At 41.6% G+C, this 15,168-nt stretch overlaps 1 protein-coding gene across 2 annotated transcripts; it reads left to right on the forward strand.

Annotated features, from left to right (window-relative positions):
* The first annotated feature begins 225 nt into the window (after positions 1 to 225).
* Positions 226 to 15,146, forward strand: LOC132113011 (serine/threonine-protein kinase PLK4). 2 transcript variants are annotated; one of them, XM_059520798.1, is made up of 16 exons: positions 226 to 448; positions 1,114 to 1,209; positions 1,310 to 1,405; positions 5,994 to 6,108; positions 6,301 to 7,282; positions 7,425 to 7,510; positions 11,573 to 11,925; positions 12,052 to 12,156; positions 12,864 to 12,966; positions 13,100 to 13,249; positions 13,331 to 13,464; positions 13,618 to 13,712; positions 13,817 to 13,943; positions 14,039 to 14,182; positions 14,409 to 14,515; positions 14,739 to 15,146. In XM_059520798.1, the coding sequence occupies exons 1-16, from the start codon at positions 419 to 421 to the stop codon at positions 14,836 to 14,838; spliced, it is 2,823 nt and encodes a 940-aa protein (XP_059376781.1). In that variant the 5' UTR covers positions 226 to 418; the 3' UTR covers positions 14,839 to 15,146. The 2 variants fall into 2 exon arrangements, with proteins under 2 accessions (XP_059376781.1, XP_059376780.1); XM_059520797.1 differs by lacking the exon at positions 226 to 448 and adding an exon at positions 516 to 994.
* Positions 15,147 to 15,168: the final 22 nt, after the last annotated feature.

Here is a 15,168-nt window from a genome sequence, read left to right on the forward strand (position 1 = left end):
CTTGCATATCATTGCTCTTTTGATAATTTTGATTGCTTCCATTGTCCTCATTTGTAAGTCGCTTTGGCTAAAAGCGTCTGCTGAGCTAAATGACAAAAGTTTTATTGTATAAGTACTGAAAACTTGATATAATCATAGTAAACATCGACTTTTACTTTGACAGACTCTGGCTGGTTCTGTAATCTGATCACCGATTGGTCAGTTTGCGCAGCGACGTCGCTCACGTCATCACGCGTGCTACGGGCGGACTTTTTCAAAATGGAGGAAAGGCAAACATTTTGGAGAGGAATACAAATATACCGATTAATTGCATTTTTATACATCATGTTCAAGTCAATCCATCTCACATTTACGGAAAAATAAGGATAGGTTGAAAAGAACTACCGAATCTTCGTTCTGAAGAGGTTATGAAGTGAAAATGAGTGTTTCAATCGGTGACAAGATTGAGGTAAGAAGCGCGGCCGCTTGCAGCCCTAAAGACTATTTAACTCAATTCTGAGGTTCTGTGTATATTTTAAGTCCCCCAAAACAGCTAAAAGATTCCCTTGTACGTCTTTACTTAGGTTTGTTTTACGTTACGTTTCGTTCTTTCAAGTTTTGGACACATTGAAACATAATGTTAAACAAAGACGAAACTTCAATTGATAATGTTAAAGCAGCCAGTCGTTCTGGAGCTCGCTTCTGTTCTTCGCTCCGCGGTTTAACGTTGTTGAGTGCATCAGAAGTGTTTTGGGAGTTGAGCGTGGAGACGGTTGCTAGGCGACGCGCGTCAGCGTCGGTTGTCAGGTCGAGTCGCGGGAGGAGAGCGGGAGAGTGACGAGCAGATGTCAGGTAACGAGCGACGCGTCAACAGAGACCGCACACTGTCGCCTTCATCCGTGATCGAAACACCATGTTGACAGCGATTCATTCATTCCTGCTAGATTTGACTACAAAAGCGAATGATCCACATGAGGACCGAGTTTTGTCTTCATCTGTGGATCTCAGAATCGAGGTAGGAGACTTAATTCTGAGATTCAGTGGCGAAGAGACTCTCAGGGGACAAGATCAAGCTCTAATCTCCCTCTGTGTGTTGTTCTGCCATCTAATGCACGCACTTATTTTGTGTTTCAGGACTTCAAGGTTCTCACCTTGTTGGGTAAAGGCTCTTTTGCATGCGTGTACAGAGCAAAATCTGTAAACACAGGCTTGGAGGTGGCAATCAAAATGGTAAGAGTACACTGTGCGGTTTAATTAACCTCTAGTGCCAGGGTTGTGGTGGTGCAGCATCTGTTCAGAACCGTTCACTGTGCCCCATGTGTATTTGCAGATTGACAAGAAGGCCATGCACAAAGCTGGCATGGTGCAGAGAGTCATAAATGAGGTGGAGATCCAGTGTCGGTTAAAGCATCCGGCTGTTCTTGAGGTGAGTCCTAGAGCTTCATCACAGACTCACTGCGGTTCAACTAATGCTTGTGTAATGTCGTGTACAATGAGTCGGATCCGTTGTAATGACAGTTTGTTTTACTTTTAAATGTAAAAGAAGAATTGTATAGTTCTATACAGGTCATTAAAATTCTAAAATGTCACATAAAATGCTGGAAAATTGTATATAGTGGTATTATTTTGCTTATTTCATTAGCTATAGTCGTGGTTTTCAGCCTTTTTGACTGTAAGGCCCCATTATCCACATAAATTGTTCCATAAATTACTTTTTAGGATGAACTTTTTTTAGAGCTGATTGTTTTTTAAGTTTTCCAGTCTTTTTAACCAATGAATTTGCATGACTTTTCCAGCTGTTGCTGTAGTAGTTTCCATGTTTCACTGTATCAATATCAAATCAATTTGACCGTGATTTAATCCCGGATGATTGTAATCACTATAAATTCGTTTGTCTTGGAAACACTAGCGCGTCTCCGACATTCTCGAGGCCGGACATCCGGGACTTTTACTCCCATAATGCACTGCGCGCGCATAGCAACCGCGGCGAAGGGTAAAACAAACAAGCGCTCGCCATTAAGCAACACGAAGCGGAAGACAAACGAGCGCAGAGCTGTCGAGAAAACTGCCGAGACTCATGCCTAAAAACTGTTGTGTTGTTAGTTGCACAAACAACAGCGTAAAGAATAACAAAATAATACCACTGCAGAGATGGCCACTCAATTTTCTGTTGCTATGTTATGACATTGCTATGCATAATGTTCGGCAGCTCTACACTGATAAGCAACAATGAAATGCACTAGTTGTGTGGGGAATAAGATACGTTTCTGCAGTTAGTCTATTTTTGCTTTTTTGAAAAAACTGTGTCCCTCACTGACACTGTACAAGCTGTGCCACTAACAGACTGAGCTCATTACAGCCATTGTGTAACACAGTGCTTTTGAATAAACATCTTTTTTTTTTTTTTCTAAATGAACATAGTTAATGTAATCGATGCTTGATGGGTATTTAAACATGACTGCAAGTGTAGGACACATGGTATGTACACATGGTGTTCACACCAGGGGATTTGATGAGGTAATTGTATATGTCTGGATACTCGAGCCTGGGCCATGTCTTTGGGTTGTTCTCCCAGGACTCAGCTGGATGTCGATAGGGACAAGATTGTAACGTTAAACCTACAAGCGACAGCTTTCTGTGGTACCTGGTCAATGCAGGCGCAAGTAGACTTTCTATATATTGATAAGACATTCTGTAATAGAAGAAAGAAGATCTGTATTTGTATAGCTGCTAGCGCCTTTCACATACATGTAACGTTAGCTAACGTTAGTCACAAAGCGCTTTACATGAGTGTTTTATTACATTCACTTCACTTCTCACCACCGACATACATTCGCATACACAGATATCATTCATCATTAATACAAAGTAGTCCGTTAGTATCCATAACTGACATAATCCACAACAAAACTTCTGTGAATAGATACCTTTTTGATTTTCCTCGGGCTTTGCCTTGATTGCCTTCGGTTTGTTTTACCCTTCAAACACGGCGGCGACTTGTTGCTATGCAGGTCACATGATTTGTGACGTAACGCCGACCAAGAGAATAGTGATAACACTCGTTGCCTTCTCTAGTGCAGCTTAACCAGGTCTCATCCCATTCGTCGGTTTTTGTGATATCACAAATCCCGGAAAATATGCGTTGTATTTCCAACGAGTCATTTGTCGTAGTTTTTGAAAAGTTTTTTTATGATCAAACAGCAACATTACAGACTAAAGTTGAAAAAGTGAAAAAGCATAATAGGACCCTTTTGATGATTTTGTGCCATATAATGTAAAAATCACTTTTATAAGGTGTTTGAACAGAGTTGTGTGGCCGCAGTGTGTGAAAACAACCGGCCTATAATGGTAAGAATCCACCCACTCACGGTTTTATACTTCTAATAAATCATAATCAGTCTCTCTACACGAGCAGTTCCAGATTTCTCACTTCTATGACGTCATATTCAGGAGAAGTCCCACCCATTTGTGACAGTCTTTGCCTTTTTAGCATTTACACAGCCCTGAGTGAGAAACTGGTCCGTCATTACTGTTTTCTTGCTGTAGCTGCTGGAGGTAAAATGTCAGCACAAAAGAGCCATTAAAAGTGTTGTGTTGGGATGCATCAACGAACATAGGAGTCTCCATAGACTCTGGGGACATCAGAGAACAATTTTAAATATTGTATCAATGCATTCTGTGGACCTTTAAAGAATATATATGTTTTTTTACTCACAATTTCTACCTGATAAAATGTTTTAGGGCTTGGCATGACTACAAACATTTTTATTAATCTGAAAATGTTAATAAAAAAAATAAATTATTTAAAATTATAAATGTATATATCAATGATATATACATTTTATATATATATATAGTACTTCTATGTTTTTTAAACACACAAGTATTATTTATAATAAAATGTATAAATGAGATAAAATAAGATTAATAAAAATAATGAATTATTCGATAAATAAAAATGATATTCGAATTTCGCAAAAAAAAAAAAAAAGTTTACAATAAAACCTAATTTGGTCACTTTCTGTGATTCTCCGCGGCATATTTGAAGGTGTATGCAAGCAAAAAATTAATGAATGAATGATTAAGGGGCCATTCACATATCGCGCCTAAGGCGTGGAAAAGGCTATGCGCTCCGCTTTCTCCTTCTTTCCAAAGCGCTCGGGCAGAAGCGCTCCTGAGGCGACGCGTTCTCTCAATGAAGACGTGGAAATTTCAGCAAAGGATAAATGGATTTGCAGCACAAAAAAAATCGCTTTCAGTAGCTCTGCTACTAAATTTATTTCAAAATGGCAATCCATATACAGCTATGATCAGCTGTTCCTTCATCTTGGCTGAGCTTTCAACGTTGTTACGGGAAAGGATGAAGCTGAATGTTTAGTTCTTGTCACATGACCTGCGGTGCCCTTGCGGCATTCTGAAAGTTGAGATGTTTTTAACTCGATGCAGTGCGGACGCGCCTGGAAAAAACGGGACCGCGTCGCACCGCGTGCGCATCGCCACCGCGTCGCTTCCATTATGAGCGCGCATACCGCGCGCCTACATTGGAAATAACGAACTTGAGCGCGCAAAAGACGCGATATGTGAACGCCCCCTAAAAGAACTGCGGTCTTCTACAGTACTTCAAATATGCCGTGGAGAATCACAGAAAGTGATCCAAGAACATTGTTGCAGCGTCTCTCGGCACAAACATCTCATGTTTCTCGATGAAAACATGAGAGAAGTAAGAAAAAAAAACTTTTTTGAACATTATCAGAACATTTCCCTTGATGCGAGTGGTGCGGATGCAGTCGCCACGATGAAGAGGATGCAATGCCCACTCGTCGGAAAAGGCTGAGCCAGTTCTCCAGCGATTATTACAGAGAGTCCAGCCGAGACGAGTGGGAACAGTTCTTGCTGGAGCCATGTATTCCACCAGATGAGGATCCCATTCAGTGGTGAAACGAAAACACGAAGCGCTTCACAAAACTTTTTCGCTTAGCGTATTCGCGTTATTTGTGAGTCCCGCCAACGTCTGTGCCGTCAGAGCATGTTTTCTCCGCGGTCGGCCTTATTGTTAACAGACTAAGGAGCCGACTTTCCCCCGATCGTGTTTACATGCCCATTTCTTAACAAGAACATTTGAAACAATAGAAAAAAAGCAAAAAAGATTTGCTGACAGTTTAAAAGTTAAGTGTAAACTACATTCTGTACAATAGCCTAATTGCTGCAGGCTGCTTTACGTTTTTTCTTTGTTCACTTTTTTTTTTTTGCTTTTAATCTGTACTTTTGTTTGTTTGCACGCATTGTTAAAGGTTTTCAGCTACAAAACACGATGTGTAATGTTCAAGCTTATTGTAAGCTTGTTCAAAATGACGAAAACAAACGTTGCTGAAAAATAAAGTCTGACTCATTGAACTTAATTTAAATAAACGAATATTCGAATATGATATATAATCTATATAATTTTTTGTGAGCTCAAATATTCGAATGTGATATTTATGTTTTAGCCGTTTTATATGTTGAGAATTAGTGGTTTAGAAATAGAACAATATCAGTCTTTGTGAGGATCTTATTGAAGACATTAGAACACTTATAATTATTTAAAATTAAAATTAAATTAAATTAATGCATTTAGCAGACGCTTTTATCCAAAGCGACTTACAGTCCATTCAGGCTATCAGTTTTCACCTATCATGTGTTCCCGGGGAATCAAACCCCCAAAATGGCACTTGATAGCGCAATGCTCTACCAATTGTATAATAAAATTATTCCATTGTCCTCATTTGTAAGTCGCTTTGAATAAAAGCTTGACTTTGTTTCTACTAGCAGCACTGCAATACTCTCATATCGTTATGGATTGAAGAAAGAACTAGATGCAGCATGTGCATAACTTATGCAGCAATTGTGGAATATGATATTATTGTGCATATTATGAATTTTGCAGTATTTGAAGGAATCCGCCACCCTGAAGGATTTTCATTCAAAAAGTAGATATTGGCTAATCCTCTTATTTTCTCTTTCCTGACTCCCTGAAGCTATACAATTACTTTGAGGACAGTAATTATGTGTACCTGGTTCTGGAGATGTGTCACAATGGGGAGATGAGCCGCTACCTGAAGGAGAAGAAGAAACCTTTCACCGAGGAAGAGGGTGAGTTACTCCCTTTTGAACAATCGATTATTAATATATTAAAATAATCAAAACTGCAAAAAATCAATACATTTTGTTTTAAATTGAAGGACGGTTAAAAAAAGCTTTGCCATAATTACAGCCAAAGATATTGCTCTGTCTTGCCTTTAAATACTCATTTCAGGTTTTATTTAGATTTTTGTGTATCAACAGCAAGGCACTTAATGGATCAGATTGTGAAGGGAATGCTGTACCTCCACACTCATGGGATCATGCACAGGGACCTGACCTTGTCCAACATCCTGCTCACCACCAGCATGAACATTAAAATCGCAGACTTTGGTTTGGCGACGCAGCTCAAGCTTCCCAGTGAGAAGCACTTCACCATGTGTGGCACTCCAAACTACATTTCACCTGAGGTGGCTACACGCAGCGCTCACGGCCTGGAGTCAGACGTTTGGTCCCTGGGCTGCATGTTCTACGCCTTCCTCACGGGCAGACCTCCCTTTGACACGGACACTGTGAAACACACCCTCAATAAGGTGGTTCTGGGAGAATATCAGATGCCCACTCACATATCAGCTGAAGCTCAGGACCTGATTCAGCAGCTCTTGCAAAAGAACCCGGCCCTCAGGCCAAGTCTCTCCACAGTGCTGGACCACCCTTTTATGACTCAAACGGGGCCCACCACAAGCAAAGACTCTGGGAGCAGTGACGGGGGGTCCATAGACAGCGGCATAGCCACCATATCCACAGCCTCCAACGCCACCAATAGCAGCAGCAGCAGCCGGCTACAGAGAAAAACAAGGCAGGTGATTGGACAGCCCTTGCCCAATCGCTTGGCGCCGATCCCCAGCCACTCCCATCATTCCACCAGCTCCAGTTTCAAAAGTGGGCAAGATTGGCAGCCACATTTGCAAGATGATTTATCACGGATGGGTATTAGTAGAGTTCCCACGGGTGCTGACAGCGGAAGGCCTCATTCTCGCTACTTGAGACGGGCTCATTCATCAGATCGATCTGGTGCTGGGTTCAGCAACACTCCACAGGAGGCGGAGCTGGAGAGATGCCACTCGGAAGAGATGCTTCCAGGGTCCAGACGATTATTTCCATCAACCTCCAGCTACAGAAACATGCCCCATGGCTACTCTGCACATGGGCTCCTGCCTTCTCCACCTGTAAAACAGCCGGCAAAGTAAGAGGCGGTGTGATACCATCAAAATGAATACAGTTTACTAATGAATTGAGTGCAGTTGGCATATTTGCATTTCAGCATTATTACATTATAAATAAGTATTTTTTTTGTAATTAGAGTTTTTGTGTTTATTCTTCCTCAGTCTGGGATCATCTTTCTCTACATCCACCCATTCACTGAGACCACAAATGTCCGATTCTCAATCGCAGGCCTGGTTCAGCAGTGATGGTAATATTCCCATCTAAATTCTGAGCTGTTCTATAGAACACAATGACTTCAAACAAAATATACTATAGTTATTTTATTTCAGCCAGTTGCCCAGAAAACACTTCTAATTTTCATTTAGTTTAACTTGCTCTAAAATGTGTACTAAAGCATCTAAAACTAAAACTGAAATAAATAAATCACTTTTTAATAATACCACAAAACTAATAAAATGAAATAAAAAGATTGTAAAAAGTTACAAAACAGTAACTAAAATTAACAGGAAATATAAAAAAAACTTCAGTAGATATTGTGGCCATAAATTAAGTATGCATGACTTTGTTATTAGTGGTATTAAAGTGGTATTTTAATTGTTTGATTATTAGTTTCCTTATTTAAAGGGTTAGTTCACCCGAGAATGAAAATGTCCATCTTCTACTCACCCTCGAAGCATCCTAGGCAGTGGCGGCTCCAGACAATTTTGATTGGGGGGCATTTCAAGGGGGGTCTCATGAAAACCAACAAAAAATACAGTGGACACCGCTAATAACTGCATATTACTGCTACTAAACAACAAAAACAACACAGCATATCAACTACTTTGTTTTTAATTAATTAATCAATTGCAGTTTGCAAACAATATGCTCAAACTTTTAAGGGTTGTTTCACCCAAAAATTGTAATTGTGTCATTAATATCTCACCCTCATGTTGTTCCAAACCAGTAAGACCTCCGTTTATTTTTGTGTAACGATATCAACCTTCATATTCATCCGGAAGAAGGAGGCGGGAACCGGCGGACAATCAAAAACATTTTAATAACAAAATAAACACAAAACAGCGCACCAGCCCCTCACGGACGACTGGTGCGCATAAAATAAAAACCAAAACACAACTAAAAGCCCAGGCCTGGTCCTCTCTCGTCCTTCACTGTCGTCGCTCCAGTTTTATATCCTTCCATCTCCTCCATGGGCCTCGAGACCGGTGGGACGAACAGGTGTAGTTCATCTCCAATCACTCCCCCGGCCTCGCTCCCATGTCCCTCGGCCCCGCCCCACTCGTCACATACCCCCATCGCCCCTCGCAGGCCGGGGGGTACTCCCGAGACTGCGCTCTACTCCCCCCCCCCCCTCCCTCCGGGGGGGCCGCTCCCGGGGACCTGCGGGAACCTGGGGGTAGGACAGGCGAGGCGAGAGAAAAGGAGATGGAAGGAGGAGCGACAGAGACGAGAGAGGGGAGAGAGGAAAAAAAAATAAAAAAATTCCAGTTCCCAGACGCACCGCTGCTCGGCCCTCCACCAGCTGGGTGATCTCCTCCGCGGTGCCTGGCGGTGGCACTGGACGGCCCTCGGCGGACGGCACGACACTCCTCCGCCGCCCGGTGGACGGCGACGGCTCCTCCGGTTTTGGGCAGCCGGCAGGAGTCCCCCGTTCCCTGCTCCTCCCCGTTCCGGCGGAGGCAGCAGGCTCCGGCCACCTGGCGAACGGCGCCGACTCCTCCGCTCCCTCACGGACGGCAGCCGTCTCTCCACATCGTGGGCGGCCGGTAGCGAGCTCGCCCGTCCCCGGCAACTCACTCCAGTCCACCGCCTCGAGCGTCCATGGCGGCACACTCCTCGCCAGCTCGATGGCACCGCGGATTCACCACAGCGGCGAGGGATCTTCAGCAGCGCGTCCCTCCTTCTCCCGGGCTTCGGCACCACTGTAACGATATCAACCTTCATATTCATCCGGAAGAAGGAGGCGGGAACCGGCGGACAATCAAAAACATTTTAATAACAAAATAAACACAAAACAGCGCACCAGCCCCTCACGGACGACTGGTGCGCATAAAATAAAAACCAAAACACAACTAAAAGCCCAGGCCTGGTCCTCTCTCGTCCTTCACTGTCGTCGCTCCAGTTTTATATCCTTCCATCTCCTCCATGGGCCTCGAGACCGGTGGGACGAACAGGTGTAGTTCATCTCCAATCACTCCCCCGGCCTCGCTCCCATGTCCCTCGGCCCCGCCCCACTCGTCACATTTTGGAACACAGTTTAAGATATTTTAGATTTAGTCCGAGAGCTCTCAGTCCCTCCATTGAAGCTGTGTGTACGGTCTACTGTCCATGTCCAGAAAGGTAAGAAAAACATCATCAATGTAGTCCATGTGACATCAGAGGGTCAGTTAGAACTTGTTGAAGCATCGAAAATACATTTTGGTCCAAAAATAGCAAAAACTATGACTTTATTCAGCATTGTCTTCTCTTCAGTGTCTGTTGTGAGAGAATTCAAAACAAAGCAGCTTGTGATATCCGGATCGCGAACAAATCATTCGAAGTAACCGGATCTTCTTGAACGAGTTCACCAAATCGTTTTAAACGGTTCGCGTCTCCTATACGCATTAATCCACAAATGACTTAAGCGGTTAACTTTTTTTAACGTGGCTTACACTCCCTCTGAGCAGGGCCGTGAAGAGACCTTTGGAAGGGCAGGTGCTCAAAGTATAAAAGGGGGACATGGAACAAGGCTTTAAATGGCGCTGTTCAAAATATCAATACAGCAATATATCGTGATGCATTCCTTGCTGATTTGCATATCAATATGGATGATTATGTATTGATACAGCAGCAAATGCTTTGATGCAGTTTTGAAAGAAACAATAGAGAAGACAATTTTAAGTTTAAAATAATAATAGTTCTGGGATTAGAAACTGAAATGTCTTAAATTGTCCCAACCTGATGGCTTTATCTTCTCTGTTCTACAGAATAATTAAGAACAGCGGTTATAGTTAAAACTATAGAAAACACTTGTGCCTCTACATTTCCCTCTTTCTCACCAGCCTCTGTCTCCTGGCTTGCTGTTCCCTGCTCCCTTTCTGTCACTTGTGCCTCTACATTTCCCTCTTTTTCTTCCTCTATCTCCATCTCCTCATTTCATCTATTACTTTCCACTCTCTGTCCATCTAGGAACAAGGCTCAATTTACTATTTCAGCATTAATCTATTATTTTAACCATCACTACTACTCTTGCACCTGATCAATAAGTCCACCTTAAATATTGATACAAAACATTAAAAAACTGATACACTGGAATTTAGTGATTAATATTATTATTACTGTTGTAGTTGTCTAAAATTGAACACCTTTGCAATGTAAACAAATGACAGGCTACATTTGTTATTCATATCCTTCACACTGCACTTTGATGTCAGATCAGGTATATTATGCATTTTTTATTGACATTGATATTTTTATTTTTATAATATTATGATTGGGCGTGGGCAGGCATTCACAAAAGGGAATGTTATTACAAAAAAATTCGGGAAAATTTCACTTTGACAAAAGGGCACTTAAGGGGCAAAGGAGCAGGTGCTCAAGTGAACCGGTTCTTTAGGACAGTTCGATCAAATAAACCAGTTGAAAAAAAAATGGTTCACCGGTTCTTTTGCGCTCGATGTAATGTCATTGGCGATGACTGCCCTTCATTCAAGCCTTCGGTTTACCTGCGCTCATAACATTAGCACAGAATCAGTTCGGTTCAGACGCTCTGTGTCAGTCTGCTTCACACTGAATCACACATGCGCAGTATCATCAGCTCCTCGGTTCTCGAATCGGACGCGTCCGACAGAAACGCTTCTCGGTTCAGTGTACGAATAAATGTCGAAATAATTATTATTTATTATTGTTCTGCGTAGTTTGAAGAGAAACATTTAATCTTTTTTTGGCAGGGTCTTGAGACCGCCCAAGACCCCCCCTGGCACCGCCGGTGATCCTAGGTGTCATGTTTAAATATATACAAACATAAATGAGATTTTAAGAGTAAAAAGATACTAACTTACATATTGATTTTATTCAAAGCTTTTATTTAGCTTCATAAGGCTTGAAAATATAATTCTTAAAACATATATATTGCGTTTATGGTTGTATGGAAAACATCACTTTTTTTGCTGAATGGAAGAAAGAAATTCATACAGGTTCAGAAGGACATCAGTGAAGGATGCTAGAATGTTTTTGTTTTTGGGTGAAGTATCTCTTTTTTTAAAACTTATTTGAAAAGTTTTCCATATTGAGACTCCATATTTAAACCTCAAAACATCTGTACTTCTAGGAGCGTTCAATAGGCCGACGGACCTGAGCAGTCACAGCAGCAGTGGCAGTGTTCACTCTGGACGAGGGCCGGTCGGGACACAAACCTCCTGCAGTGACAAGCCCAGCGGCCGTCACTCTCAGCAGCAACCAAACCTTTTCCCCCACAACAATCCAGGGCCCTGCAGGGAAGATGGGTTTGGATCAGGACACGTGTCAGAATCTCAGGCCTACTCAGACACACAGTTTCTGGGTCCACCCTTCTCCAAAGGCAAAGCAAACGTAGAGAAGGAGAAAGTGTGCCCTAAGAAGAACTTCCCTCCACTCTGTGCTGCCAGGCTTAAGCCTATTAAACAAAAGACCAAAAGCGCTGTGGTGAGTGAAGCCATTTATGTCTTTCTTAGTGAAACCATACGCCCTGCTTGTGCTGGGCCTTGTAAGTTATATGCTAGAGTTGTTGGTTTAGTACATGATGTAACAGGGTGTGTATTTCCTCTTTAGGTCAGTATCCTGGATTCTGGAGAGGTGTGTATGGAGCTGCTGAAGGGACAAGGAGCTCAGGAGAGAGTCAAAGAAGTACTTAGGATTTCCTGTGATGGATCTATGGTGAGGGACTAAAAACTCAATAATTATTTTAATGCAATTGATGTTCTGATTTCTGGGGCAGTAAGAATATTATTCAGCAAAGATCCATTAAATTGATCAAAAGTGCCTGTAAGGACAAGTATAATGTTATAATGTAAGATTTCTATGTCAAATAAATTGTTCTTTTAAACTTTCTATCTATCATCAAAGAATCCTGGAAAACTTGTAAACAGTCTCCACCAAAAAATATGGTGCACAATTGTTTTTAACATTAATAATAAGACATGTTTTAGTATTAGAATGATATCTGAATATATAAGAAATCTTTTATACTCACCAAGGGTGCATTCATTTGATCGAAAATAAATTTTATTTTAAAAATGACCTTTTCAGCAGCCGTTACTCCAGACTACGGTGTCACATGATCCTTCAGAAATCATTCGTATATGCTGATTTGCTGCCCAAGAAACATTTCTATGAATGGTTATTATCAATGTTGTTTATCAAATAATTTTATTTTCAGAACATTTTTGTAATTCATCTATTTGGATCACAAAGCAGATTTGCATATTGCATTTATTATTGTTGTTGCATGAATAATAAGAAGGGCAAAAAAAAAAAAAGAATGCATATTTTGTTTTACTATTGTAGCCTAATGATTACAAATTCTATAGAGATTTGACAGTCTCTAATTCATATGCTCTTTTTGTTATCAACTGTGGTGTTAGGTTACAGTGTATCAGCCCAATGAAGGGAAAGGCTTCCCTGTGCTGGACCACCCCCCCTCACCACCTGAAGACATTCTCATCTGCAGCTATGAGGACTTACCAGGTACAGCAGCACACAAAACTGTTTGGAAGTGTGATGTGTTTCAAATGCACATTATTATTATTCAACACCGTTTCTCAGCTAACTCTATTAACAATGGAAAGCATTGCATTAAACTAGCTTGCATTTACTGCAGAAAAATACTGGAAGAAATATCAGTATGCCACCAAGTTTGTCCAGCTGGTGAAATCAAAGACCCCTAAAGTCACACTGTACACAAAATTTGCCAAGTGCATGCTGATGGAGAACAATCCTAATGCAGACCTGGAGGTGTGCTTCTATGATGGTGAGCGGCACAGAAGATTCAGCGTGTAGTGCAGCGTGTAGCCGATTTAGGCCTCAAGAACCTTTTGTTTTCATCCTTTAGGTGCAAAAACCCATAAGACGAGCGAGCAGGTGCGTGTGGTGGAGAAGAACGGGAAGTCGTATACGGTGAAGGGTGACGTTGGGCTGAGCGGACTGAATCCTGAGTGCAGACTCTACATGGAGCTCTCTGAGGAGGTACTGCATCCGTGCATCATGTTTTCATCTTTTTGATAGGTGCACATGCTTGCATGTTCATGTTATGGTACATTCAGGTCAGGTGGTGCATTGCTCTTCCTGCTGTTATAATGCTAACCAAGATTCAAGCTTGCTGTTTGGTGTTTTTCTCAGGGGCATCGAATGTGTCTGTCTTTGGAAGCGGCAATCACTGCCGAGGAGCAGAGAAGTGCTAAAAACACTCCATTCTTTCCCATCACTATCGGCAGGTGAGGCTTCAAATCTGTCACCACCAGAGCTAAAAACCCTCTTGGTTGAGATCAAAAGTAATGCATGAAGTCCGTTTCTCATTCACCATTTAATTCCTCACCAGGAGACTCACTAATCCAGCCTTTTCAGCTTCTCAGCCTCCGAGTACGTCTGAGTCTTGCTCAGCAGCACCTGCAGAGGTGGCTCAGGTGTGCCTCAGTCCGCCCCGGCCACCCCACATCACACCATCAGTACGTCATGCATGGACATTATCCCAATGCACATCAGTTCTAGGATTTCAGAGTGCATCCCACTTTCATTCAGTATCCTCTGTCTTTCCCTCTAGATGATTTCCTATGCGGGATCGGACTTCACCACAGCTAGTGTGGCTAAAGGCAGCTCACCCCAATCAGGCAAAGGTGAACGCACCGTTAACACAGGAAGGGCTCTCAAGTCCATTTTTGTGCCTAACATTGGCTGGGCCTCTCAGGTAAAGTGTTTGACTGGATAAGTTTAGAATTATTCTTTTTTTTAATATAGTTAAATAATTCTAATTAAAAATTTGTGTGTGTAATATATATGTGACCCTGGACCACAAAACCTATATAAGGGTCAATTTTCAGAAATTATTATATATATATATATATACATGTATGTATGTATGTAATAGTAGTAGCATTTAAGTGTGTTAAGTGTTCATCTATTTCTATTTTTAGTTAACTACTGGGGAGGTATGGGTTCAGTTTAATGATGGATCACAGCTGATGGTTCAAGCTGGTGTCTCTTGCATCACTTTTACTTCCCCTGATGGACACATCACCAGGTAAAGCTTGTTATTAGGAAACAAATATTAAACTGCATTTGCAATGTATTGAACTTCTGTACTGCATAATCCAATGGCACATATTTTGTTTAATTGCAAAACAAAGCCAAAGACATTTATAAAGACTGAAATTGAGGTCTGTTTGTGATTTTATGATATGTTTAATAATGAATGCTGGCAAGAGATACTGTTCTGAATTCTTGTGTTTTTTGTTTCCTCTCAGGTATAAAGAGAATGAGAAGTTACCAGAGCTGGTCAAGGAGAAGCTCCACTGTCTCTCCAGCATCCTGGGCCTCCTCGCCAGCCCTGCTGTCAGACGCTGATGAGCACTAAACACACACATAAACCTGTTCATATGACCTGAGCATCGCTGTCCGGAGCACTTCTGCTTTTTTACGTCATATTCTCTTGAATGTGCTTTGTAAATACATTTTTTTAACATTTGTACATATAGTCCCAAAGATTATGAAAATTATATATTTTTATGATGTACATAATGGGCTTCCTTGTCTTCGTGTTGTGTATTAAGTTTGTGCGTAGTGCCTTTATTTGTGTGTACCAGTTCGACTCAGCACTTCAATGAAATGTTAGCTATACAAGCATTAAACATCTGCTTCCTGGTGTATTATTGCTTTTTTGTGTCTTGTGTGTTT

The sequence above is a fragment of the Carassius carassius genome, chromosome 32 (assembly GCF_963082965.1).
Source record: "Carassius carassius chromosome 32, fCarCar2.1, whole genome shotgun sequence".
Classification (NCBI taxonomy): Eukaryota; Metazoa; Chordata; class Actinopteri; order Cypriniformes; family Cyprinidae; genus Carassius; species Carassius carassius.

Bases quoted from the DNA above. Each gene is read 5' to 3' on its own strand.
- LOC132113011 (XM_059520797.1), top strand. From the start codon at position 893: ATGTTGACAGCGATTCATTCATTCCTGCTAGATTTGACTACAAAAGCG. The intron at 1,406-5,993 runs GTGAGTCCTAGA...GACTCCCTGAAG, and splicing joins AGCATCCGGCTGTTCTTGAG to CTATACAATTACTTTGAGGA. The intron at 14,516-14,738 runs GTAAAGCTTGTT...GTTTCCTCTCAG, and splicing joins CCTGATGGACACATCACCAG to GTATAAAGAGAATGAGAAGT.